Below are 27,246 nucleotides of genomic sequence, written 5' to 3'. Positions count from 1 at the left end.
TGTGCAGTGTACGGCTTATAGTGTCCTATGGACAGGTCCTTCCATCTCCTCTGTGGAGTGTACGGCTTATAGCGTCCTATGGACAGGTCCTTCCATCTCCTCTGTGTAGTGTACGGCTTATAGTGTCCTATGGACAGGTCCTTCCATCTCCTCTGTGCAGTGTACGGCTTATAGTGTCCTATGGACAGGTCCTTCCATCTCCTCTGTGGAGTGTACGGCTTATAGTGTCCTATGGACAGGTCCTTCCATCTCCTCTGTGGAGGGTACGGCTTAGTGTCCTATGGACAGGTCCTTCCATCTTCTCTGTGGAGTGTACAGCTTATAGTGTCCTATGGACAGGTCCTTCCATCTCCTCTGTGGAGTGTACGGCTTATAGCGTCCTATGGACAGGTCCTTCCATCTTCTCTGTGGACTGTATGGCTTATAGTGTCCTATAGACAGGTCCTTCCATCTCCTCTGTGGAGGGTACGGCTTATAGTGTCCTATGGACAGATCCTTCCATCTCCTCTGTGGAGTGTACGGCTTATAGCGTCCTATGGACAGATCCTCCCATCTCCTCTGTGGAGTGTACGGCTTATAGTGTCCTGTGGACAGATCCTTCCATCTCCTCTGTGGAGTGTACGGCTTATAGTGTCCTGTGGACAGGTCCTTCCATCTCCTCTGTGGAGTGTACGGCTTATAGTGTTCTATGGACAGGTCCTTCCATCTCCTCTGTGGAGTGTACGGCTTATAGTGTCCTATAGACAGGTCCTTCCATCTCCTCTGTGGAGTGTACGGCTTATAGTGTCCTATGGACAGGTCCTTCCATCTCCTCTGTGGACTGTATGGCTTATAGTGTCCTGTGGACAGGTCCTTCCATCTCCTCTGTGGCGTGTACGGCTTATAGTGTTCTATGGACAGGTCCTTCTATCTCCTCTGTGGCGGGTACGGCTTATAGTGTTCTATGGACAGGTCCTTCCATCTCCTCTGTGGAGTGTATGGCTTATAGTGTCCTATGGACAGGTCCTTCCATCTCCTCTGTGGACTGTATGGCTTATAGTGTCCTATAGAGGGTCCTTCCATCTCCTCTGTGGACTGTATGGCTTATAGTGTCCTGTGGACAGGTCCTTCCATCTCCTATGTGGAGTATACAGCTTATAGTGTCCTATGGACAGGTCCTTCCATCTCCTCTGTGCAGTGTACAGCTTATAGTGTCCTATGGACAGGTCCTTCCATCTCCTATGTGGAGTGTACGGCTTATAGTGTCCTATGGACAGGTCCTTCCATCTCCTCTGTGGACTGTATGGCTTATAGTGTCCTATGGACAGGTCCTTCCATCTCCTATGTGGAGTGTACGGCTTATAGTGTCCTATGGAATAATTTTGCATCTACATTTCTCATATATTCGCCTAATATCTAGGAAATAACGATCAGTCTGCTTGATTTCCAGATTATAACTACCACCGTGTGTGATATTTTTTATTTATTTGCTTTATCAGATGCACCTGATTATAAGACGCACTTAGATTTTAGAGTAGGAAAACATATTTTTCATCAGATCGGATCAGACCAGAAAATAAATAAACCTACTTACCTCTCCTGCTTCTGACAGTGCGCGCTCTTCCTGCACTCGTCACTCCCTGGTCTGCTGCCGCCACTGCACTGCGACCTGACGACACAGTGTCGGGTAGTAGTGCAGGCCTACGTGCGCAACGTCCTGACACTACATGCAGTGCCAGGAAGAAGACCAGGGAGCGGTTGGTGCAGCCAGCGCTAGCAGAACTACCCTCATCTTTCCTCCTGCATACTAATGAGCGCGTCCATAATGAAAGCGCTCATTAGTATTTTACTTTTGGGGGGAAAGGTGCGTCTTGAACTGTGAAAAATACAGTATTTGCCAATATTGGTACGATGTTGCAGTGAGTAAAGGTTCTGATAAGATGCATTCCTTCTAACCTCCTGTGACTGTAATATTTCCTCTGCTCTTCCTTTACAGTTATGACGATGTCACAGAACGTTTCAAGACTTTTGGCATTTGTGACCTCTCAGACTGACAGAGGTGAGTCACTCGCTCTCAGTAAACTTCCAGTATTCCGAAGCACTCGGTAAGGCGGCAGGTGTCTAAACCTGCAGGACTGTGATTTCTATCCTGGATATTTCTGTGTTTTCCTGACTATTGAAATGTCTTTCTTGGATTGCTGGACTATGCCTTCCAGTCCCCTCGCGCTGCGCCCTCTAGACGTCTGGCCGTAGTAACCCCTCGCGCTGCGCCTTCCAGTCGTCTGGCCGTAGTAACCCCTCGCGCTGCGCCTTCCGGTCGTCTGGCCGTAGTAACCCCTCGCGCTGCGCCTTCCGGTCGTCTGGCCGTAGTAACCCCTCGCGCTGCGCCTTCCGGTCGTCTGGCCGTAGTAACCCCTCGCGCTGCGCCTTCCGGTCGTCTGGCCGTAGTAACCCCTCGCGCTGCGCCTTCCAGTCGTCTGGCCGTAGTAACCCCTCGCGCTGCGCCTTCCGGTCGTCTGGCCGTAGTAACCCCTCGCGCTGCGCCTTCCGGTCGTCTGGCCGTAGTAACCCCTCGCGCTGCGCCTTCCGGTCGTCTGGCCGTAGTAACCCCTCGCGCTGCGCCTTCCGGTCGTCTGGCCGTAGTAACCCCTCGCGCTGCGCCTTCCGGTCGTCTGGCCGTAGTAACCCCTCGCGCTGCGCCTTCCGGTCGTCTGGCCGTAGTAACCCCTCGCGCTGCGCCTTCCGGTCGTCTGGCCGTAGTAACCCCTCGCGCTGCGCCTTCCGGTCGTCTGGCCGTAGTAACCCCTCGAGCTGTGCCTTCCGGTCGTCTGGCCGTAGTAACCCCTCGAGCTGTGCCTTCCGGTCGCCTGGCCGTAGTAACCCCTCGCGCTGTGCCTTCCGGTCGCCTGGCCGTAGTAACCCCTCGAGCTGTGCCTTCCGGTCGTCTGGCCGTAGTAACCCCTCGCGCTGTGCCTTCCGGTCGCCTGGCCGTAGTAACCCCTCGAGCTGTGCCTTCCGGTCGTCTGGCCGTAGTAACCCCTCGCGCTGTGCCTTCCGGTCCTCATGTGTACTGTTTCTCTATTTGCAGAGCTGTGCCGATCCTCAGCTGCAATGATCTAAGTCATTGGACGATAGAAGACCCTCAGCATGGCTGGCCTGCAGCTCCTCACCCCGGCCTCCTCACCCATGGGCCCTTTCTTTGGACTGCCCTGGCAGCAGGAGGCAATTCATGATAATATATACACCCCTAGGAAGTATCAGGTACTTGGCTTCTTTATAAAACTGTATGAAACGGGGACACCTAGTGTGAGCACGTGGGGGGTGCTTGCAGCTTGTTACCTACACTGCTTGCCGTAAACTCCAAGCATGTCCTGACCACCACAGGCTGTTCCGCAGGTGAACAGTTCTTACTACTTTAAATACTAAGGAAGTCCGCCACACATGGGAGACTGACAACCTGTCTACACAATGAAGCGAGCTGTGGACCTGTAGTCGGACTGAAGATCCTGTGGTACAGTCCATAGCGCTAATGCTTCTGTGCAGTCAACACCACATGATGCTTCTCACCCGATCAACGGCAGAGATCACCCTCATATTTCTGGGATTTAAAGTTGCTGCATTTGGATTCAAAAGTGAAAAAGTACTCCTACCAATCCGTCTGCGCTCTGTACCCCTGTAATCATGAAAAGTATGTGTAGACCTCTCATTGTCCTCTGGTTCTCCTGCAGGTGGAGTTGCTGGAAGCAGCTTTGGACCACAATACAATAGTATGTCTGAACTCGGGCTCAGGGAAGACGTTCATCGCTGTACTACTTACTAAAGAGCTGTCCTATCAGATCCGGGGGGACTTCGATAATGCCGCCAAGAGAACCGTGTTCCTCGTCAATTCTGGTAAATGTCACAAAATGCTTAATCATCTTGTGGCCAGAGGGGTTGCTGCTGGTGGATGGCGTTGTTGAGATGTGAAGCTCTCTACACAGCAGGCGCCCAAGAGCACCAGTGTGCAGGGACTTGCCAAAGGGGCTGCAGTGGTCCTTCATTCCGAGGACTGATGGGGGCCCTAGCGATATCACATCCCCTTTCTGTGATGGAAAAACCCCTTTATACCAGTCCTGTTTGAGTTTTTAGTTGTTGCCTCGCTGCATTTCAGCAGCAATATGTACAAAGGTTCCCCCAGTCCCCTGTCATGGTGCTCCGTGACCCAATTAAAGCCTCCCCTAAGTCTCCTTTTGACTGCGGCAACCTAAGGGTCTAACAGTCAGGATCAGAGGTTCCTCTGATACCGGCTGTAAGGGACCTTGACTGTCATTAGATGACAATACCTAAACAATGCTTATATCGCCCAGTGACATTTTAGGGCTCCGCAGCCTCCTTTTTGCTTTTCTTTCAGCCTGCTTACAGAATTCTGTGATTATCTATTCTTTCCAGCAAAACAAGTTACCCAGCAAGTGTCTGCCGTTCGCACTCACTCAGATCTGAAGGTCGGGGAATATTCCAGTTTAGAAGCCGTGGAAAGTTTGTCGCAGGAAAAATGGAACAAAGAGTTTGCGACTCATCAGGTACGATGGGCAGGGGCCTTATGTTCCCTGCAGATAGAAGAAATCAAACTTCGCTTTGTGTGAGCTGCATAAACCTTCTGCTGGTGAGGGGTTAATCGCAGTGTTTCTCGCGAGTATGCACAGTCGGGACTAAAGTTGGTCGCGCACTATAGATTATGGATGGCCGAAAAGCCCAATTTAGGCCATTCATTTTTGGGACCCGATCCAGAAAGACAGATGCCACCTGATGGCTGAATGGCTGTGATGTCACTAAGCCCCAGATTTGGTCAGCAATTTTTATTTTTATTTTTTGGTGAAATGACAAGTCGCCCAGAAAATCCATCTGAAACCCCTAAAGCCTCATGCAGATGTCCGTGAGATACCGGACTGGCGTCCTGCTGAGTGCAGGAGCGCACGGCGTCATTGGTTCTTATGACGCGTGCGCTTTGTGCCGCTGCTGTACAGTAATACACTTGCATAGATCATACCAGTGTATTACTGTACAGCGGCGGCGGCACGACGCGCACGGCGTCATAGCAACCAATGACGCCGTGCGCTCCTGCACTCAGCAGGACGCCAGTCCGGTATCTCACGGACCGCGCATGAGGCTTAATACATGGCCAGCTTCAGCAGGAGGTAGCAGACTTGTAGACCATGTTGTGGTCCTGTGAGCCTTCTCCTTCACCCTGGGGTCTGTCTGTGTGTGTGTAGAAGTAAAGGTGGCCATACATCTTACGGTTCACCCTGCAGCTTTTTCCCCTGACCCCCTGTACATATGCACGCTCTACTGCAGGCACGCTCAACCTGCGGCCCTCCAGCTGTTGCAAAACTACAACTCCCAGCATGCCTGAACAGCCTACAGCAGGGCATTGTGGGAGTTGTAGTTTTACAACAGCTGGAGGGCCGCAGGTTGAGCATGCCTGCTCTACTGAATGCATGCATTGTAAATAGAGAGGAGCATGTCACTGCACCGGACCCCTGTGGTTCCATCTTCTGGCTCTCCGTGGTCTCCCTCTCTCTCCCCTGGCAGTGGATTATCTCCCTTGAGAGCAGAGATCCATCAATGCTGAAATCCAGCATGACCAATCCTTCTCTTGTGACATCCGCTCTCAGAGGAGAACCTGCACAACTCCATACACATTAGATATGATTTTTTGCAAGTACACCCCATTTTGTCTGATCCGCAGTCCTTCCCCCTATTATCTTTCCCCTACTTTCAGTAGAGGGGAAAGAATTAGGAGCCGCAGAGTCACATTGCAGGCCTTGTGATAGCTGTCGCTCAGCTTTTCCCGATCCCTGAATTTGCTTAGTGACTCAAGTCACCCAGCGTCACCAGATACGGATATGACCAAGAAGCTGGAGAGGGCGACACAAGGAATTACTGGATTCAGCCTCTGGGTGAGGGGTCGGTTATGACTGGCACCAGTTAAGCTCTGCACCTCCAGGAGAGGGTCGCTGGGTGGTTCAGCGCTCGATCTCCAGCCATTCAATGCCGACATCTACTTTTATCATCCATCATAACAGCACTAGGATTATTTCCTTGTGTTAAAACATCTGTCCTATCATCGAGCCCCTGTACTGGGGGGGAGGGAGGGTCAGGTATCTCCCCTTATATTGCAGGCTTGGTGTAACACATTTACCTAAGAAGCAACTATGGGGGGGGATCTGATTGTTACAAGGCATCTAATAAAAGGGGCAGTAATTTAAGTCGTGGCTTTGAGTTTTCGCCGGGACACTTGTCAAACTTCATTCTCCAGAAAACGTTTAGCACAAGAGCAATTTGGTGCGTGTCAGCCACTGGACGTGATGGGAACTGTCAGATAGTTTACAGAGGAATCATTGGAAACATGTGGGCGCTAAAATTCAAACCAGACGTCCGCAGGTTCCTGACGTCCTCCCTTGTGCTTTATTTTCTAGATTCTGGTGATGACTTGTCACATCTTCCTCCACGTCCTGAAGAGCGAGAGCCTGTCCCTATCCAAGATCAACCTCCTGGTGTTCGACGAATGCCACCTCGCCATCGAGGATCACCCGTATCGTGATATCATGAAGGTAGGAGGGGGAGACTTGTCACTTCTTAAAGGGGTTATAAAAGATTAGAAAAACATGGCTGCCGTCTTACCTGTCCGCAGAGAGTGTATATCGCAGCTCTATCTAATTTACTTTAGGGGAGCTGAGCAGTAATACCAGACAGGGACGCCGCTCTTTCTGGAAGAAACCGCCATGTTTTTCTAATCCTGGACAGCCCCTTTGACCCTATGCCCTCCCCCACGGAGCAAGTGAATGAGTGATTATGCCAAGTCCTTCAGAGCAGTACTCCTCTCTGGCTAATGGGTCTTCAGCCGGGGAACCCACCCCACCCTTGACATGCAAAAATCAGCCTGATGGGGGCGCTACTTGAGGTCCACTTTATACCGGGTCATAATTGGGCAAAGACTTATGAAACCTGAAAGGGGCTTATGTGCGATTACAGAAGAAGAAAAAAAAAAAAAGCGCCTCAAATTATGACAAATGCCACATTTGCGCCGTGATTTCTAAAAGTGGACGGGGCTTATCAGACGGATCCACCCACTTTTATCATGCTGCAGTCGGTCCAGATTGGGGACAATCCAGCTGGGGAGCCAGAGCTTGGCTGCAGAGCACCTGCTCCCGGGCGGCGCCTGTGCAGGACAAATACTACTGCCTCCTGAAAACGCCACAGGCCAGAATAAGGCCACTCGATGACCAGCAATTTGGCGGTCATTAGGGTTTTTAAGGACCTACCATTGTACATGAACTAGTGCAAGTGGCATAATCCTTCTCTGTGCATTTCCAATTTTTGGGGTGAAAGCACCCCCCCCCCCCCCCCCCCTCTTATGGGGCGTAGCTCATGTCTTTCATGATCTTATCCCTTATGAATTTTTCCAGCAGTAATCTCATTCATGACCTGCTCCTTCCCTGTCACGCACAGATCTGTGAAGGTTGCCAGACATGTCCGCGGATCTTGGGACTGACCGCCTCCATACTGAACGGGAAATGTGACCCCCGCGATCTTAAAGAGAAGATCCAGAAACTGGAGGAAATTCTGAAGAGCAACGCTGAAACGGCGACCGATCTGGTGGTTCTAGACAGGTAAACACAATGCAGAGCTGGAGCTCATCTCCTGCTTATAAAGGACAAGGCATGGGTGGGCTTTTCTCCCTGCGGTGCTAGGTTAACCCCTTACAGGGCTTATCCCGTAAAAAAGTATTTATCACCTATCCACAGGACAGGTAATAATTGGTCCTCAAATCCCTTCCCTAAATGGAGCGCCATCGTGCATGTCCATCCACGGCTCCATTAATTTCTATGGGATTAGTTTCTTAAATGTTATTTAACTTACTTTGACTTTTTTCACACTTTTTCTTGACTATAATTTAACTTAATTCTAAAGCATTATTGCCTGTCAGTGTAAAACTGACAGGCACACTTTTAGACCATGCTTCTGGCAGACCTTGGAGGTCTTTGCCAGGCCCGGGCTTTCATGGAAACCCATTGGTACCACGCAGTCATGCTGCAGGGTGCCAGTGGACCACTAGGGGGAGCACCCTCCCTATATTAAAATGGTTTTCTGAGACTTTTCTACGGATGACCTATCCTCTGCATAGGTCATCGGTGGTGGCCCTGGACCTCTGCCAATCAGCTGTTTGAGAAGGCAGTAGCGCTGTGGCCTTCTCTAAGCGCACCAAGCACAGTGCCGTCCATTTGATAATGGCTGTGCTTGTATTGCAGGTCAGCCCTATTCACTTCAATGGGGCCGCACTGCGTCTAGGTCATTTGACAGATCATCACATGGCCTAGGAAAATCTGTGAGAAGTCGCCGGTGCTACTGCGAACGCAGGTGCCTTCTCATCCAGTCGATAGGTCATCAGAAGAAAGCTCTCAGAAACCCCTTTAAACTCCTTAGGGGCCACAGTTATTGCCCGTGGCATCTAAGGGGTTAAACAGTCGGGATAAGATATAACTCAACTATTATGGGATGTTTGCACCTGCAACTAATGGCACGGTCTGGTTCTTGTAAAGGTACGCCTCGCAGCCCTGTGAGATTGTTCTGGACTGTGGCCACTATCACGACAGAAGCGGACTCTACCAGAAGCTCCTATCAGAACTGGAAGACGCCCTGGACTTCCTGAAGGACTGCAACATTCCCATCGTTTCTAAAGAGAGAGATTCGACATCCATCTCCAAGCAGGTACAAGAAGTCAGGACGTGGAAGTCGAGCCCTATTGCCTGTGGATGAGGTAGAGCGGGCGATCTCCGCTTACTGATCTGTAGTCTCTATGGCATGGAGAGGCAGTCTCCTGTACAGATAAGATGGGCTGTGACCAGTTCTGTACTTAGATTTGCTCACATGGTTGTCACCTAGACAGGAAGTTGCATTTCTAGGCAAAAAAGTACTACTTCCTGGTGGGTACCATAAAATGTTCCCATAGACCTTAGAGGGGAAAAAATGGCACCGTTTTATTTCTGACAACGCAGGTCTGACTATTGACGAGAACTGGGACCCCGTTTCAATGATGCTGTGGTCAGGCATATGCTCTGCAACTCCATTCACCTCTGCGGGTCTGCCAGAGAATGCCGAGAGCTTGTACTCATGTTCATGGGAGCCACGGCGGTCTGAACACCGCTAATCAGACGCTTCTCAACACTCCTGTGTATATAGGACAACCCCTTTAATCTTTTAATGATTGCCGCTACCCCTTATTCCAGAATACCAGGCTTTTCTGGAGATCATTGGCTGTCATGTCTGCCTTCCTGATTGCTCTATACACGGTGCTTATACGAGCTATGGAAGAGGAAAAATGGGACTTGTTGTTAAAGGGCATCTGTCAGCAGTTTTGTCCCTATGACACTGGCTGACCTGTTACATGTGCGCTTGGCAGCTGAAGACATCTGTGTTGGTCCCATGTTCATATGTGCCCGCATTGCTGAGAAAAATGTTTTAATATATTCAAATTACCCTCAACCAGGGCGTTACCATTACACCTAGAGGCTCTGCTCTCTCTGCAACCATCGCGTCTGCTGCACTTTAGTTGACAGGGCCAAGTGTGATCACATTTATACCGCCTGGCCCTGTCAATTAAAGTGCAGAGGGCACGGCAGTTGCAGAGAGAGTAGAGCCTCTAGGTGTAACGGCAACGCCCTCGTTGCTCCTAGGGGAATAGAGGTAGTCCCAAAGTTGGGGGGGGGGGGGGGGGGGGCGGAGAATAGGCTTCAAATTAGAGTCAGCCAGTGTCATAGGTACAAAACTGCTGACAGATGCCCTTTTAAGTCCTAAGCAACATGTTGTCTCACTAGACAGAAGCTTGCATCGGGGGGGGGGGGGGGGGGGGTTGGCATCTGTGCAGGTACCAACCCTCCAGCTATTGTCTGTGTTACACTACAGTTGCATTAGAATAGATATTAGCCAGTGGGGCTTTCATTATAGCAGCTGACGGGGGTCCCAGCTTATGGACGGTCACCAGTGCAGATGATGCCCTAATTCTGTTCTACCCATTGGGTGCCCCACATTTGGTGACTGGTTTCCATCTCTTCCTCTAGATTCTCTCGGACTGCCGGGCGGTTCTGCTTGTCCTGGGTCCGTGGTGTGCTGATAAAGTTGCCGGGATGATGGTGAGGGAACTGCAGAAATATATTAAACACGAGCAAGAAGAGCTGCACCGGAAATTCCTGCTGTTCACAGACACCATCCTGCGGAAGATCCACGCCCTGTGCGAGGAGCACTTTTCTCCCGCCTCCCTCGACTTGAAATTCGTTACCCCCAAAGTCATCAAGCTTCTGGAGATCCTGCGCAAGTACAAGCCCTATGAGCGGCAGCAGTTCGAGAGTGTGGAATGGTACAACAACCGCAATCAGGACAACTATGTGTCGTGGAGCGACTCCGAGGATGACGACGATGAGGACGAGGAGATAGAGGAGAAAGAGAAGACTGAGACCAGCTTCCCCTCACCATTTACCAACATCTTGTGCGGGATCATCTTTGTGGAGAGACGATACACGGCGGTCGTTTTAAATAGGTAAAATTGAGTTCTAAGATATGTTCACATAGATGTTATGCAGTGAGACCCCTTCATCTGACCATAAGACTTGTATCTGGCATTCTTCAGCAGTCTCTTCCTTGGCAGGCTACATCTCTGATTTTCAGTTGTGTCTGAGATGATGGGTGGAGACGAGCTGTAATGTAGTCTACCCATCGAGTACACGTGAAGTCAGGAGATTCTTCTTCCTATAACTCACTCAGAAGCAGCATATAGGACATAAGATAGAGACAGTGGCGTATCTAGAGTTCTAGGGGCCCCAGGGCAAACTATGAATTGGGGGCCCCCCACCCCCATTAATCCGTAACCCCATTACCCCGCCTCTCGCTCTGTATATATTTCACTTGGCCCCCACCCAGACTGTATACATTTCATTTTGACCCCTGTATATAATTGAATGATTTGGCTGCCCCTGCCCCCCTCTCGCTCTGTATAGATTTTATTTATTTGTGGCCCCCTCTTATATGGCTGGTGCCCTCTTATATGGCCTTTCTAAATTCAGTTCATAGGGCCACTACCAGGTGCCCCCGCCAGGCTGCCACCCTCTCTGTATAGATTTTATTTTCTTTTTGTGGCCCCCCCGGCCCTTTCTAAATTAAATTTATAGTGCTGGGTAGGTGCCGGGTGCCCCCAGTATGGCGCACAGTGTGTGCATACCTAAAAAAAATACTTACCTCTGTTCTGTTCCGTGTTCGGTTGTCTCGACTCGCTGTCAGCATAATCACGTCTTCCCGCGAGACCTGTGACTTCTAGCGCTGCGTGTCACCGACATTGAGCAGAAAGGGTGTATGTATGGGGATGTACGCAGCGCAGCCGCACTAGGTCACTTACTTTTTAAATAGGTAAAGCAGAGGCAGACTGGGCTGGCTAAAAGCACTTGCGCCCCCCCTCCCCCTGTGACCGACGTCGTTACGCCCCTGGATAGAGAGAAGTACTGAGCAGTATAGATGTGAATAAAGCACTGATAGTGAGATACAGTATACCAGTATTAGCTGCATGCACAGCTCTCCTCCATTAATTTCTATAGGAGTGACAAAAATTCAGAGCGGCACACTGTAATTCCAGCAGTCCCATTGAAATGAATCAGAAGCCCCTCCCCCCTCTAACTTGTAATTTAAGGGAGAATACTTTTCAGGGTTGTGTGATCCCTGTAGAGAAAGAAACTGCATGCAGTATTTTTAGTGCAGTATCTCGGTCGCCTGGCATCACCTGTACCCCACGCGTTACCGTCGTTTAATGAGTTTCCCTACATTCTGTCTAGTTGAGGCTCTCTGTTGTGTCCCAGCTGTAACATGCTATATAACCGCTGCTTGCTGCCTCACATTGCAGGTTGATTAAGGAGGCCGGGAAGCAGGACCCCGAGCTGGCTTACATTAGCAGCAACTTCATAACTGGACACGGCATCGGAAAGAACCAGCCCCGAAACAAGCAGATGGAAGTGGAGTTCAGAAAACAGGAGGAGGTAACTGGCAGCGCCCCCCTCCCCTGCTCACATTGGGAGAAGAGCACTTTTCCTTTTTGGCACAACCTCTGTCCTGAATTTTGCGTTGTGTCTGTTCCCCTCCGCGGCCTGGATTCCCTCCAGCCCCTAACTATAATTATGCGCCATTATAGACCCGGAGCGATCACTTGTAAGGCCATTACAGGTCGGGTCTGCTTTGCTTGCAGCTTATTGACCCTGACAGTTAAATACCGCCATTTACTGCATGTAAGTGGATATATAGGAATGGTCCGAGATTGGAATGGACTTTCCTGAATCCTAAACTGCCACAGCGAACATGTCCTGGGTGCGGTTGGAAAACCTTGACATCATCTGAAGGGGCAGGAAAGTAGTAAATGGAAATACTTCTCATAGCGTCAAACAAAGGAAAATATTCCAATAGTTCCTCTAGGTCGTTAGATCCTTCATTGTACTACCAGACGATGACTGTTTGTTACAGCACATCTATTAGGGGTTGAAAACTGCGTCAGCATGCGGTTTTACTGCAGATTGGCGCGGTTATCAAATTGAATAATTGATGCGCGGTTTTGCAAGTAACAAATCTCATCCAAGAGCTGCAGGAAAAAAATTCCTTTTGTGAAACCGGCGTACAGATGCGGAAAGCACACAGATCATCAATGTGTGAAACGCATCCGTATTTTGCGGATCTGTGATTTGAAGACCGCAAAATACATACGAGTGTTAATAAAGCCTAAGTCCTATAGAGAATCGTAGAGCATGCTGTGCTTTGGAGCGCGCTGGCTGCAGCATTTTTGACCTGATGGCGCTTCTTTTACTGATACACTGTAACCAATCCTTCAGCTGTGTGAGCAGGACTATGTCACCGGAGTTTTTTTTTTAGCCTCTGGATATAATTCTAGGCTACTTTCACACTTGCGGCAGAGGATTCCGTCAGGCAGTTCCGTCGCCGGAACAGCCTGCTGTATCCGTCAAAACGCATGCAAACTGTTGGCATTTGTCATACGGATCAGAATCCTGATCCGTATGACAAATGCTTTGAAATGCCGGATCCATCTCTCCAGTGTCATTTGGAAAAACGGATCCGGCATTTATATATTTTCACCTATTTTGCGGTCTGAGCATGCGCAGACTGCAATGCCGGATCTGTTTTGCCGGAACACTGGGCCGGATCCTGCATTAATGCATGTCAATGGGAAAAAATGCCGGATCCGGCAAGTGTTTCGGAATGTTGGACGGAGATAAGACCGCAGCATGCTGCGGTATTATCTCCGTCCTGAAAAGTCAAAACTACTGAACTGAAGACGTCCTGATGCATCCTGAACGGATTGCTCTCCATTCAGAATGCATGGGGATAAAAACTGATCAGTTTTTTTCCGGTATTGAGCCCCTAGGATGGAACTCGGTGCCGGAAAAGAAAAACGCTAGTGTGAAAGTACCCTTTGACTGTCATTCACTGATCACAAGCAGAGATCTTGAACACAGCGAGAAGTTGATGTTCAAAATTTTTATTGCATTATTCCTTATACAACGCGGGAACTCTTTAGGTCGCTGACTATGCCTCCCATTTTAGGTTCTTCGGAAGTTTCGCGCTCATGAAACAAACCTTCTCATCGCCACCAGCATCGTGGAGGAGGGTGTGGACATCCCAAAATGCAACTTGGTGGTGCGCTTTGACCTGCCAACAGAGTACAGGTCTTACGTTCAATCCAAAGGTCGAGCCCGGGCCCCCATCTCAAACTACATCATGTTGGCAGACACGGACAGAATAAACGGATTCGAAGAGGATCTGAAAACCTATAAAGCCATTGAGAAGGTATGAGATGATATTAATACATTCAGAGGGACCTGTATAGTAATCATACATTGAGAGAATGCGATGCACATCAAGAAGGTACCATATTATAAGGGTAATACATTGAGAAGGGGCAGTATAATGCATAGAGCAGGTGTGATGGAATAATAAAATAATACATCAAGGGGGTGCAAGCAAGAAGGAGTGATCTAAAAGTAGTGCATTGACAAGGTGCGACATATACTAATAATGCATAGAGAAGGTGTGATATAATACACAGGGATGGTACTATATAGTAGTAATTCATGAGGAGGTACAATATAGCAGTAGTACATTGAGAAGATGTAATGTATCAAAAAGGTACCATATAATAATACATGGAGAAGGTATGATATAATAACACATTGTTACAGTAGTTATAAAAGTATACAGACTGATGGGGTGGCTCAGGGGTTTCACATTCGCTTCCTTTGCAGATCTTGCGGAATAAATGCTCCAAGTCCATGGATTGTGGGGACACGGAGTCTGACTCCATTGTGGATGATGACGGTATCTTTCCTCCATATGTGTTGCGGCAAGATGACGGCAGCCCAAGGGTCACCTTAAACAACGCCATTGGTCACATTAATCGGTAAGCACAAAGCTGCCTACAGTCAGAATTATTTTTGGATCCATCAAGCCCTTTCTTATTGTAAAGATTTTTATTCACTTTTACTTTTGATTTATACAATGTTGCTTAAATGTAGTCCCCAGTAAATTCCCACTTGGCTGCCTTCCCCATCTGGTAGCTGTAAATGTAGTCCCCAGTAAGTTTACAGTTAGCCTCCCCCCCCCCCACGGTAGCTGTAAATATAGTCCTCAGTCAGCCTCCCCCCCCCTCTGGTAGTGGTAGCTGTAAATATAGTCCTCAGTCAGCCTCCTCCCCCCTCTGGTAGTGGTAGCTGTAAATATAGTCCTCAGTCAGCCTCCTCCCCCCTCTGGTAGTGGTAGCTGTAAATATAGTCCTCAGTCAGCCTCCTCCCCCCTCTGGTAGTGGTAGCTGTAAATATAGTCCTCAGTCAGCCTCCTCCCCCCTCTGGTAGCTGTAAATATAGTCCTCAGTCAGCCTCCTCCCCCCTCTGGTAGTGGTAGCTGTAAATATAGTCCTCAGTCAGCCTCCTCCCCCCTCTGGTAGCTGTAAATATAGTTCCTAGTAAGGTTCTCTGTATTATGGAGTCTAGAGCAGTGAAAAGAAATCTTGCTCACAAGTCAGTCCTCAGCTTTGCTGTGTATTGCTGTACGGCTGTGGTGTTTCTGCTCCTTCCTTGACGAGCAGGAGCGAAAGCTATTTCTATTGACTGCCCTAAAGTGAACACAGGATCGCTGTGTAAAGGCCTTGGCTGTGGGGAGAGTGTCTGAGCATGCGTGTCCACTAGTACTTTGCTCCAGTAGGTGGACCTGCACTTTTCTAAACCCTTACACCAGGTGGCGCCATACTATGCCAGTAAGTGAACCCCAGGTGGCGCCATACTATGCCAGTAAGTGAACCCCAGGTGGCGCCATACTATGCCAGTAAGTGAACCCCAGGTGGCGCCATACTATGCCAGTAAGTGAACCCCAGGTGGCGCCATACTATGCCAGTAAGTGAACCCCAGGTGGCGCCATACTATGCCAGTAAGTGAACCCCAGGTGGCGCCATACTATGCCAGTAAGTGAACACCAGGGGCGCCATACTAGGCAAGTAAATGTCAGAACTCTTCACTGGATCGTTTATTTTCAGTAAATGGTCTACATTGTACATTTTTATCATCTGTACAATAAACTCTATTTACTGGTGACAGTGGTGCTTTCCTCCCTCTGTACACAGGTATTGTGCCCGGCTGCCCAGTGACCCGTTCACTCACCTCGCTCCAAAATGTAAATCCAGAGAGGTGTCCAGTGGTCTTTACCATTCTACCCTCTACCTGCCAATCAACTCCCCGCTCAGAGCGCCCATTGTTGTAAGTACCTGGTAAGAATTTAGTGGCGAGGTTCCTCAGTATTAAGGTGATGCCTCGTCCTTGTCCATCAGATTTGAAGCTGCACCTTACATCTTATTACGGATTTTGTTATTTAGACTTCTAATTAGTCTTTATACTCACTTCGCTCGTTTAATTTTCCAGGGCCCATCCATGAGCTGTGCCAGGCTGGCTGAACGAGCGGTGGCTCTCATATGCTGCAAGATGCTGCACCAGATCGGTAAGTCTCCCAGTTTTGGATTTACTGTATGTTATAATAATTCGTTATCTTGTGTTTTCCTCGGAGCTTCCCTTTCTCCTGTGCTGTTTGTTGTGCTCGGACACGCTCTTACGTCTTCTTCAGGCCGCTCTTCTCTGCACCGTCTAATGCCTGATCAATCCCCTTTCTCACTTGCACTGCACAGGCGCTTTACTCAATAACATTGGTGCTATGCGTCAAGTATGTGTTCCGGCTTAAAGGGGTTCTCTGGGTGTTTAATATTGATGAACTGTCCTCAGGAGAGCTCATCAATGCCTAATCGGTAGGGGTGCGACACTATGCACCCCCAGTGATCAGCTGTTTGAACTGGTGCTCCGGTGATCGCCGCGGCCTACTCAACGCTTACCCAGCACAGTACCATCCTTTGAATAGGACTGAGCTGCACTTAGGCCATGTGACCAATAGAGATGACATCACAGGCCTAGGAAGAGGCTGCGGTTTTATACAGTGCTGTGGTCTCTTCAAACAGCTGATCATTGGGGCTGTCGGGTTTCAGCCCCCTCCTCCAATCAGATATTAATGATATACTCTGAGCATAAAGTCATCAGTATTAAACACCTGGAAAACCCCTTTAAACGGATTTTTGCAACAGCTCACATGCGGCCTGTAGTTTTTGCGCATAAGTTAAAGGGCATCTGTCAGCAGTTTTGTACCTATGACACTGGCTGACCTGTTACATGTGCACTTGGCAGCTGAAGACATCTGTGTTGGTCCCATGTTCATATGTGCCCGCATTGCTGAAAAAAATTATGTTTTACAATATGCAAATGAGCCTCTAGGTGCAAAGGGGGCGTTACCATTACACCTAGAGGCTCTGCTCTCTCTGCAACTGCCGCGCCCTCTGCACTTTGATTGCCAGGGTCAGGTATGATCACATTTGCACTGCCTGGCTCTGTCAAAGTGCACAGGGCTCGGCAGTTGCTGAGAGAGCAGATCCTCTAGGTGCAACGCACCTAGTGCTCCTAGATGTACATTTGCATCTATTAAAATATCAGCACTGCGGGCACATATGAACATGGGACCAACACAGATGACTTCATCTGCCAAGAGCACATGTAACAGGTCAGCCGGTGTTATAGGTACAAAACTGCTGACAGATGCCTTTTAATGTGGACAGAGACTTGAATCCAGAGTGTTCTCCTGGTGGGAGCAGCGGGTAATGGTTGTGTAGGCTATCGTCACGTGTGATCGGTGATCGCCATTTCTTTTTGGGATATTTAGCAGATTCTCTCTTAGATTTGCATGTAGGCTTCTGACAGTTCTCTATTGCGGAAGTAAACCTTGTAAATCCTCCTCCGCAGGTGAACTGGACGACCATTTAATGCCAGTTGGCAAGGAAACTGTTAAATACGAGGAGGAGCTCGACCTACATGATGAGGAAGAGACCAGCGTCCCTGGCCGCCCAGGCTCAACCAAGAGAAGGCAGTGCTACCCTAAAGCGGTACGTCCCCTCACTAGTCCAAATTCACCCTTCGATATTAGCGGAGTTCCCTGAAATGAACAGATTGTCTACCTGCCCTCCCTCTGGGGTCTTTATGATGGGGCAGCGATAACAGGGTGGGACTGTGTTCTGTATAGGGCCTGGTGTACACACATTAAACTCCTGATCTCTTCTTTCAGATCCCAGAGTGCCTGCGGAACAGTTATCCAAAGCCCGGGCAGCCATGCTACCTGTATGTGATAGGAATGGTATTGACAACCCCTCTACCAGATGAACTGAACTTCAGGAGGCGGAAGCTCTACCCTCCCGAAGACACAGCCCGATGCTTCGGCATCCTGACTGCCAAACCCATACCTCAGGTATCATCACTTACTGCCCCCCATTAAATAAACTGCTGTTTAAAGGGGTTCTTAACTTTGGAAGGGTCCCTTGACGATAAGCAGGTCTCAAAGTTTCCCCTGCTTGGGACCCCCAGTGATCCGCAATAACCCATCGGGAAGCCTGACTGTAAATGTTCAGGAGAAATTAAGTATTCCATAATGCCCATTCACATCAATGTCCTCCAGAGCGAGAGATGCTGTTTGTACCTATTCTGAATGTTAACCCCCCCTTCCCTCTACAAGCTCAGAATAAGAATGGGTTTTCTGACGTTGACAACCCCTTTAAAGGGAACCTGTCACCGGGATTTTGGCCATAGAGCTGGGGACATGGGTTGCTAGGTGGCCGCTAGCACATCTGCAATACCCAGTCCCCATAGCTCTGTGTGCTTTTATTGTGTAAAAAAACTGTTTTGAGTGATATGCAAATGAACCTCATATGTATCCGGAGATGAGTCCAGCGGAAAGGAGCCCAGCACCGCCCCGCGTCCTCCGAATCTCCTCCTTGCTGGCTGACGTCACATAGCTGGAGCGCCGAAATCCCGCGATGCGCGAGCTAGCGCATGCGTAGTTCGTTCCCTGTGCTGATGCCAGCACAGTGAATGAACACGATGCCGACACTGTGCATGCGCTAGCTCGCGCATCGCGAGATTTCGGTGCTTCAGCTCTGTGACGTCAGCCAGCAAGGAGGAGATTCGGAAGACGCGGGGCGGTGCTGGGCTCCTTTCCGCTGGACTCCTCTCCGGATACAGGACACATATGAGGTTCATTTGCATATCGATCAAAACAGTTTTTTTACACAATAAAAGCACACAGAGCTATGGGACCTGGGTACTGCAGATGTGCTAGCGGCCACCTAGCAACCCATGTCCCCAGCTCTATGGCCAAAATCCCGGTGACAGGTTCCCTTTAAGTACCATATCTCTTTGAGGGGGTCAAGCACAATACAGTAATCTGATGCAGGCAGAAGCAACCATCCCCTTGCACTGTAGGAGCTCGGAGAGGCTGTTAGGGCCACGTCTGCTGACAAGCTTACCGACTGTTTCCATTAGCAACCTGCAGATTTGTCTATAGACACTAAATGTAGTTGTCTCTTGCAGATCCCACACTTCCCGGTCTACACCCGTTCTGGAGAAGTGACCATATCGATTGAGCTGAAGAAGTCGGGATTTACCTTGACTTTACAGCAGCTTGAGCTCATCACCCGGCTGCACCAGTACATATTCTCGCACATCCTTCGTCTTGAGAAACCTGCACTAGAATTCAAGCCCACAGCAGCCGATGCGGCTTACTGTGTTCTACCTCTCAATGTTGGTAAGGCGCCGCCATCTGAGTACTGTGCGGGTGTATAAATGGAGCAGCCAGTCTCTCGTGCACGTAGTTGCTCCGTTTATTCTATATGCGGAATACATCACACGACCGTCTCCCACCGTCCCATACAGAATGAAAGGAGCGACTGCGGGCATGTGCGGTCTTCCACTCTATTCATCCCGGGGTGCATGATTGCTGCATGTCCAAAGCTGTCAGACCCCCAAGTGGCCACACGTTTATCCCTTATCGCTGACAACGTCTTAGGATTTTTGTTGTAGTGTTGTCACGTCAGCCTTGGAATCAAATGTAATGGAAATGTGTGTGTACTGAAGGGGCACTTTTGTCATTAGGATCTCCCATTAGTGTAACATGAGCCTAGTCAGCAGGATTAACCCTGTTAAACCAGGCATACTGTCTGGCAGGGTTGAAGCTGCTGATTAAAATGATGCCGGTCTTGTAAAAATCGGTTGTGGCGCTCCTGCCAAAAAAACGGTATTCTTTATACAAATGAGCTCTTCAGTGCACTGAGGGCCGTGTCGGCAATGGGAAGCTGAGGTGCACCAGGGGTCCAGGCCCTGCCCCTCAGTGCACTGAAGCTCTTTATAAAGAAAAAAAATCTTACACTCATTGGAAAACCTCAATGATTTTTCACAAGACAGATGTCATGTTACCCAGCAGGATCATCCCTATCCGATAGGATGTCTGTTTCATCCTGCAGGTGCTTTTTAAATGTGTTTTCTGGGACTAGTATATTGATGGCTTATTTTTAGGCTAGGTCCTAAGTATCGGATTGGTAGGTGGGATCCAATATTCGGCGCCTGTTCCTAGAATGAGCCATCAATCTTCTAGTCTTGGATAAGTGTGTTTCCCATTGTACACTACAGGGACTTCTGTATGTTCTGGTGGCTGACCCTTAAAATCCCATGTAACACGACTTTGTGACTTGTGTTCTCTCCTAAGTTAATGACTGCGGCACTTTGGATATAGATTTTACGTTTGTGGAAGATATTGAGAAATCAGAAGCTCGTACTGGCATTCCTAGTACTCAGTACTCAGCTGAGAAACCTTTTGTATTCAAGCTTGAAGACTACCAGGATGCAGTGATCATTCCAAGGTAGGTCCTGTGGGGTGAAGGCCTTGCAGATCAGTAAAGGACGCCGATGTGTCTCACAGATATTAACACGATTTGCCCTGAAGACCAGGCCTGCCATGTGTTATCATGTCTGAGCCTGGTGCAGGGTCCTCTGGCTTTAACCTGTCCATCAGTGGGTGCTGCATGCAGCAGGTGACCACGTAAGATCTCCACGGACGCCTCCTGTCCCTTGTTGATAAGATATAGCTGTTAACCATACGTCATTCATTTCTGTTCCTGTAGAGCAGTGGTCTCCAGCTGTGGTGAAACTACAACTCTCAACATGCCGGAGACCTCCACTGCTTGGTGTCGGCGATTTATGGTATGGCCACACGTAGCTGGTCTGCTGTGGTCTCCATATCACAACCGTCATTGCGTCAAGTTTTCCAACGCTTTCTAAAATCTAATCCACTTTGCTTTTACTTTAAATGTTACGGATTTACCACCCGAAATTCCACTGTAGAGTATGCGCAGTATGTACACCACACGTGGCCGTGCCCTTTTGCTGACCTGCTTTTCCACCATGGGAGGATGGGTTGAATGCAACAGATGTTTGAGTTATACAATTGAACTCCAATTTCTGAAACCCTTCCTCAGGTGACTCAAATTGTAAAAATTTAAATTTCTCGTTAATGGCATTGGGGGCCGCAGATTTTTGGATGCCCCCTTTCTTTTTTTTTCTTTTTTTTTTCTTTTTTTACTGCGGTTGGATGTTTTGTCCAGCGCTTCGTACCTATGGAACACAATCACATCTGTGGTGACATCAGCATGATGGCCACTGGATGAAATCATTGCACTGTGGCGACTTGTCATGTGTGAAATGGCGCAAAGTGGAATTTTAACTGATGGGGAAACCCCTTTTATAATAATATTCTGCACCTGAGAATGCAAGTTAACAAAACGTATCTTTATTTTATCCCGCCAGATATCGCAATTTTGACCAGCCTCACCGATTTTACGTTGCTGATGTATACACTGACCTGACTCCGCTCAGTAAATTCCCTTCCCCAGAATATGAAACGTTTGCTGAATATTATAAAACTAAGTACAACCTCGACTTGACTAACCTCAACCAGCCACTGTTGGATGTCGACCACACCTCGTCACGGTACGCAAAACCGCCACGCTCTGTGGCGCATCGCAGCGCACTCTGTAGCCGTCTATTAGCACAGCTTGCCTGTTTGTCTCTGCTTGCTGTCTGTGACTAGAAGCATTCATGGTTACATTCAAAAGCTACTCCTGACTGTCTTACTTTAACAGTTTCTTACAATGTACCATAAATGTGTACTTCCATCCTATAGGATATGTTTGTCACTGTTTGGTGAGGGTCTTACTTCTGGGACCCCACTGAACCTGTCCGCAGCACTGGTATAGCGTGGCATCCGCTTCTATGTTTTCTCTATACAATAGGGCCACTGCCACACTGTTGCGCAGGGGAACTGCAGCTGGCACCATTCGCTTGTATAGGGCTGCACTGTAGTACCCTGCATGTAGAGCCCTTGTGCTAAATTAGCGCTGTGGTCCCTTTACTCTCAGGCTCATGGGTGTCCCAGAGATCCCCCACAAATCATGGCCATATGCTATCGCTGTTCCAAACCCTCAGCTGTGGTTAGAGGGCCGGGTTAATTATTGGTGTTCGTAAGTGCTTCCATTCACTGACCGCAATCGGAGACATTAAAACTGTATTAAAGTTGTATTTCACAAAATAATCAATTAATTTACCCCTATAAGACTTAACCTCCTGACTCCTCGGCACCTGAACCAGAAGGGGAAAGCTCTTCCTTTAAGCAGCGCAGAGAAACGAAAAGCCAAGTGGGAAAGTTTACAGAACAAGCAGGTAACTTTCCAAAGTGTTGTGCGTGCGTCACCGCAGACGGGGTGATCGTTCCCGGCCGTAAACACGTCTGCTTTCTTCTATATGACAGATTCTGGTTCCAGAACTTTGTGCGATACATCCCATCCCTGCGTCCTTGTGGAGGAAGGCGGTGTGCCTGCCAAGCATTCTGTATCGCCTGCATTGTCTCCTGACAGCCGAGGAGCTGAGAGCCCAGACAGCAATCGATGCAGGCGTTGGAGTGAAATCCCTTCCTGAGGATTTCCGGTGAGAGCTGCTCAGATGTCTGTACACATTGTTATACACAACTCGATCCTCCTAGGTGAGGACTTCCAGCAATTTCTTAAAGGGGGTTCTGCAGAGAAACACAAGGTGATTGGTGCTGGGGATCAGTCCCTCACCAGTCAGAAGTGCCAGTGAGTGCCTCAGCCCCTTCAGGCAGGTTGTCCTTAGGATAGGCTATTAATATCAGATTGGTGGGAGTCCGACTGCTGCCATCTTACCAATCGGATGATTTCATGTACTGCACCTTCTTTATTGCCGCCCAGGCACAGCACTGTACATTTGTTAGTGGCTCACTTTACATGGGTTATCCAGGAATTTGATCCTCAGGATAACTTATCCATATCAAATCAGCGGGGGCCCGACTAGCAGGACCCCTCTTATATCAGCTGCTTTGCTCACTAGAGCAGGCATAGCTAACCTGCAGCTCTCCAGCTGTTGTAAAACTACAACTCCCAGCATGCCCTGCTGTAGGATAATAGATGTAGGCAGTCTGGGCATGCTGGGAATTGTAGTTTTGCAACAGCTAGAGAGCATCAGGTTGGCCATCCCTGCTCTAGAGCTTCTGTGAGTGCCCCGGTCTCTTCACAGCTTACCAAGCACAGCGCAGTCTATTGTATAGTGCATGTGCTTGGTGTATTGTAGCTCAGCCCCATTCACTGGAATTTGACTAAGCTGGGCCTATGACATGCGATTGTTGTACGGTGACGTCACTGGCCTAAGCGCTCACTGAGCACTGAGGCCTCTTCGCACAGCTGATCGGCGGGGGTGCCGGAAGTCAGACCCCCGCCAATCTGATATTGATGACCTATCGTGAGGATAGGTGATCAATATCAAATTTCTGGATAACCCTTTTAATGGGGCTGAATTGTAATTCCCTGGCTCAGCCGCCATTTAAGTATGGTGCTGTGCCAAGTATACACTGAAGGGGCCATGGCTCTCGCTCCTTTCATTCGGCTGATCGGGGGTGCTGAGTCAGATCCCAGCAATCTGATAACGGAGTGCCGTAGGCCACTTATTTTGTGGAGCTGAAAAGACCCTTTAAGAACTAAGCCTAGAGTTCTGCATTGGAGAAAGATTTGTGCCACTACTGAATCTAGTTTACAAAATTCCCTACACTGCTACATTGTAACAAACTGTTGCTGTGCAAGACCTTGAATAGGTCTCTAAGCAGAAAGTATACCTAACAGACAAACTCTTTCGTTCTTGCTTTTCTGTTTTTCTCCTACTGTTCTGTAGATATCCCAACTTAGATTTTGGGTGGAAAAGGTCCATCGATAGTAAAACCTTCATCTCGAGCCTCAACCCCTCGGCATCCGACCCGGATTGTAAACTGGGTGCAGCTGCAATGCCTGACCATGGTGCCAAACCGGAGGCACCCGCGGAAAATCATGACCAAATGTCTGTGAACTGCACAGCGCCATGTCCGCATCCTCCCAGTGTCCCCCAGGCGGCTCACGCGTCAGGCGATGGCAAAGTGTTCGATGGCGTCTCCCATAACGGTCTTACTAATGGCGATGGCGACGTTTGCCCCGAGAGTCAGCCGACTTGCTGCAAGCTACTACCTGTTCAATCCTCTACCTCATTACCCCTAGAGAATATACCTAACGAGAACCAGCCCACCGCCAACAGTGAATGTACTGTGAGTGACAGTAACGCTACCAAACCTACCTCAGGTGGGAGTCCCGGCCCCGCGGCCAGCGCAGTAGGTGAAAAGCGCGAACACGGGACTCCCAACGGGTACTCCTCAAAGACTCTCGGGCCAAACCCTGGTCTTATCCTGCAGGCTTTGACCTTGTCCAATGCTAGCGATGGGTTTAATCTGGAGCGGCTTGAAATGTTGGGTGACTCCTTTCTGAAACACGCCATCACCACCTACCTATTCTGCACTTACCCCGATGCTCACGAGGGTCGTCTGTCTTATATGAGAAGCAAGAAGGTAAGTGTTCATTTCTTAAATGGCTCGTTTGCTCCAATGCACCTGAAATAATAAAAAAAAGAAAAACAAAGCAACTCCCTTTTTGTGTTTTTAACCCCAATACAGACCTATGGGTCTCTATGGTGAAAGGGTGATCCTGCAGTCATGTCGCTCTTCCGTCCCCTTAGCACAGCGGATTTATTCTGTGGCTAATCTGCGAGCGAATGCCCAAAGTGGTTTCCGTCAGAGATAATGCCAAGAAAGGGCATATCCTTTCTTTGCGTGATCTGGAAGCTTGCTCCGGTGCTGTGGCTGTGTCGGCTGTCGCATAAATCTGAGACGCTGCTGCAATGGCTGGGATAGGAGCTAACTCCACTCCAGATTGTTTAACCCCTTAGTTGTCGTGGGCAGCGACCATGGCATTGAAGGAGTCCAGCAGAGACAGGCAGCTCCTTCTGTTAACCCATTGGTGTCCCTGCAAGGTGATCATGGGGTGCCAGTGGGTTGTATTGGCAACCGGAGTATCATGAAGGCAGGGCCAAATAGAGTGCCTGTCAGTAAAGCCCTGACGGGCAATAATAAACTGCAAGACGGGAGTATTGCAGTGTATTACCAAAGTGTTTAGAAGTCAGTTAAGTCATGCCCTTCCCTCAGTTCCAGAGTAAATTGGTACCTGGCTCCTGATAGGCCATGAACTGTTAAAGGGGTTTTCCCATCACAGACAATGGGGGCATATCGCTATGCCGAGAGCGGTGGCTGGAGGACCCCGGGATCCGGCCACCGGCAAGCGCTCTCCCCATACAAGTGAATGGAAGTGCACCGCGCTTGCGTGGCCACCGCTCCCATCTATTTTTGCCAACGGAAATAGCCGAGCCAGTGTTCGTCTATTTTCAGCGGCCCCATAGAAATTAATGAAGGGCGGCTGCGCATACGCAGTGCACCCTCCACCACCTTTCCCCGCTCCGTTCTCAGTGTAGGTGCGGGTGCCATCTCTGGGACCCACACCTATCAGACAATGGGGACATATACCATTGTCTGTGATGGGAAAACCACTTTAAGGGGCTGGCCACCAGTACTGATTTTCGTTGGCGTGTGAACTAGAGCTGTGACACTGTTTGCACTGATGCGACCGTCTCGGAACGCTCTGGTTCACTCCGCTTTGAAAATCTGTGCTTCTGACTAGTGTGCATCGGAATGGCATTGTGAGGGGAACGATGAGGTGAGTATCGCTTCTTTTATTGCTCTGCACCACTTTAAATGTCCCTACTCGCTGCCAGCAAGCATAGATCTTGACAAGGGATTGAAACAAAGTCTTTTAGGGAATTAGCGAATCATTTAACTTGGCCTTTGGTGAAAATAATAATGTGTTAAGTCCATTTCTTGTCGCTCTCCCCCCCAGGTCAGTAACTGTAACCTGTACCGTCTCGGGAAGAAGAAAGGCTCGCCAAGCCGCATGGTCGTCTCCATATTCGATCCACCCGTGAACTGGCTCCCTCCTGGATATATTGTGAACCAGGATAAAAGTTGCTCTGAGAAGTGGGAAAGTAATGAAACTGTGAGTAAGAAGTGAAATATTGTAGGAATCACTAAAGCAGGCCGTGTAATATGAAATGTAACACGTGTGCGTCGCCCCCTTCCCTCCCCCCGGAGACCCCGCACACCTCGTACCGAGCAGGCCAGCCCAGCGCTTGCCCAATTTAATTATGTTTCGCTCTGTGGAGAAAATGTAGAAACTTCCGGGAAAGTCTCCAATCTGTGGAGTCTGCAGTCGTTCATGATGTCCCGATGACTGTAAAGGAGGCAGGTTTTCAGGTTAGGCCAGATTCTTAAAGGGCATGTCCACTGTGAGTAAAAAAAATCCTCTACTATTTCCTTGAGTCATTTTTTTTATTGGAGAGGGAAAGTTTTGAATGAATCCTATTGCTTACAACCAGCTGCTTGGGCTGCAGTATACATAGTCTGTGTTTCTCTGCTTGCTGTCAGTGAATGAGAACACTTTTTTTTTTATTTTTGTCCATAGCAGTTGTCTCCAGAGGTGGATGCCGTTGTATCCAGTCTGGGCCACGAGCTTAGTACATGATGAGCTCGATACAGGTTTACTGCCTCTGAACGTAACCGAGAGTCTTCTCGTTCACTGACAGCAAGAGATTTTGAGAAATTAAAATGCAAAATCTATTAGAAAGTTTTTTTTTTTTTTTTGTTTTTTTTTTCCCCGCAGTTAAGCTTTATCAACCTAAAACTGGAAGACTCCTTTAAAAAAGGTCTCCGAGAAGACTGTCTCGTATAGTACGTTGATGAGCCTTCAGCAGCTGCAAACTATCTTTTGGCATCGCTGCTTTAACCCCTTAAGGGCTGAGCCTATTTTAATTTCAGATTATTATTTTTTTGCAGAACCATTAATAAAAAAAAAAAAACACGGAAGTTACTCCGTGTGCATTCCTTTTCCGTATGCTCGCATGTCCGCTCTGTAAAAATAATAAAAATGTCCTATTGTTCTCATTATGGACAAGGATAGGACTGTTTTATTATGGGCCAGTTGTTCCGTTCTGAAAAATACAGAATTCACACGGACACCATCCGTATTTTCTTGTGGATACATGTTTTGTGGACCACAAAATACATACGGTTGTGTGCATGAGCCCTTAGGCCTCTTTCACACGGGCGTGAGTTTTTTTGCCCGGATAAGAGCCGGGTGCGTTGCGGGAAAATGCGCGATTTTTTTCTGCGCAGGTGCAAAACATTGTCATGCGTTGCACTCGCGTGAGAAAAATCGCGCATGTTTGGTACCCAAACCCGAACTTCTTCATAGAAGTTCGGGCTTGGGATTGATGTTCTGAAGACTGTATTATTTTCCCTTATAACATGGTT

The 27,246-nt window shown here is 48.8% G+C and overlaps 1 protein-coding gene across 1 annotated transcript in view; it reads left to right on the top strand.

Moving 5' to 3' along the window:
• The window catches only part of DICER1 (dicer 1, ribonuclease III), a 42,001-nt gene that overhangs the window by 3,496 nt on the left and 11,259 nt on the right, over window positions 1-27,246 (top strand). The window contains exons 2-23 of the mRNA XM_044271746.1: window positions 1,976-2,038; window positions 3,068-3,240; window positions 3,708-3,870; window positions 4,408-4,538; window positions 6,435-6,569; window positions 7,468-7,628; window positions 8,559-8,727; window positions 10,077-10,552; window positions 11,903-12,035; window positions 13,606-13,848; window positions 14,304-14,458; window positions 15,674-15,806; window positions 15,969-16,044; window positions 17,385-17,524; window positions 17,704-17,883; window positions 19,002-19,215; window positions 20,173-20,326; window positions 21,270-21,452; window positions 22,076-22,181; window positions 22,270-22,445; window positions 23,700-24,399; window positions 25,778-25,933. Of these exons, the coding sequence (XP_044127681.1) occupies window positions 3,127-3,240; window positions 3,708-3,870; window positions 4,408-4,538; window positions 6,435-6,569; window positions 7,468-7,628; window positions 8,559-8,727; window positions 10,077-10,552; window positions 11,903-12,035; window positions 13,606-13,848; window positions 14,304-14,458; window positions 15,674-15,806; window positions 15,969-16,044; window positions 17,385-17,524; window positions 17,704-17,883; window positions 19,002-19,215; window positions 20,173-20,326; window positions 21,270-21,452; window positions 22,076-22,181; window positions 22,270-22,445; window positions 23,700-24,399; window positions 25,778-25,933 (4,098 nt within the window). The 5' untranslated portion in view covers window positions 1,976-2,038; window positions 3,068-3,126. The remainder of the gene's footprint in view (window positions 1-1,975; window positions 2,039-3,067; window positions 3,241-3,707; window positions 3,871-4,407; window positions 4,539-6,434; window positions 6,570-7,467; window positions 7,629-8,558; window positions 8,728-10,076; window positions 10,553-11,902; window positions 12,036-13,605; window positions 13,849-14,303; window positions 14,459-15,673; window positions 15,807-15,968; window positions 16,045-17,384; window positions 17,525-17,703; window positions 17,884-19,001; window positions 19,216-20,172; window positions 20,327-21,269; window positions 21,453-22,075; window positions 22,182-22,269; window positions 22,446-23,699; window positions 24,400-25,777; window positions 25,934-27,246) is intronic.

The sequence above is a fragment of the Bufo gargarizans genome, chromosome 11 (assembly GCF_014858855.1).
Source record: "Bufo gargarizans isolate SCDJY-AF-19 chromosome 11, ASM1485885v1, whole genome shotgun sequence".
Classification (NCBI taxonomy): domain Eukaryota; kingdom Metazoa; phylum Chordata; class Amphibia; order Anura; family Bufonidae; genus Bufo; species Bufo gargarizans.
Note: the sequence above shows the minus strand (reverse complement) of the source record. Positions and strands in the feature narration are given on the sequence as shown.